The 688-nt window shown below is 29.7% G+C and overlaps 1 protein-coding gene across 1 annotated transcript in view; it reads left to right on the forward strand.

Annotated features, from left to right (window-relative positions):
- Window positions 1-537: 537 nt before the first annotated feature.
- LOC110032202 (WD repeat-containing protein 70) overlaps window positions 538-688 on the forward strand; it is a gene marked incomplete in the record, with an annotated part of 21,112 nt that continues 20,961 nt past the window's right edge. The window contains 1 exon segment of the mRNA XM_020735752.1: window positions 538-688. Coding sequence (XP_020591411.1) covers window positions 597-688 — 92 coding nt within the window.

Consider the following 688-nt stretch of genomic DNA (forward strand, 5'->3'; position numbering starts at 1 on the left):
TCGTCGATCCAACAAGTCATATTAAAAGGCTTCATACATACATTATATTATTATAGTAATTTGCATACTCCATATATCATATATAAGTCATACGAATATAACTAATAATATACACAAAAGCAATAATATGTAAAACTTGAATCTAAAACATGATAATACGAATGATAAATATTGTAAATACACGCATCAATTAAATAGATATGAATATGTGTAGTCATGGGTGAAGGCTAAACAACTCATGTGATTTAGTACAAGCAACAAATGAAATCTATCAGAGCACAAGAATACATACCTACAAAATAATTTAGCATAATACTATAATAAATTAATAAATTCATGACAAAATAATGTTTTTATCTACTTAATTAAGACCAACTATAATAAATATTGAATAACAGTATATAAATTATAACTCCATCTTATATCAATTAACCAGCCTTATTTTATTTTATTAATTTATTTATTATAATTTTTTTATGAGAGATGTGATAACTGATAAATAGTATTAATTATGGAGAAAAAAAAGTTTCAGAAAATAAATTACTCGGGAGGGTTAAGGGGAGAGCGAGAAGCAGGACGAGGGGGAAAGAGATAGGATGGATGGAGAGATGGACGAGGCGATGCGAGCGCACTTTCCCGTTTCTTTCGGGAAGCAGTCGACGTCCGAACACCGATCGTCTTCTGTACA

This window comes from Phalaenopsis equestris, unplaced genomic scaffold, assembly GCF_001263595.1.
Source record: "Phalaenopsis equestris unplaced genomic scaffold, ASM126359v1 Scaffold000885, whole genome shotgun sequence".
NCBI classification, from domain to species: domain Eukaryota; kingdom Viridiplantae; phylum Streptophyta; class Magnoliopsida; order Asparagales; family Orchidaceae; genus Phalaenopsis; species Phalaenopsis equestris.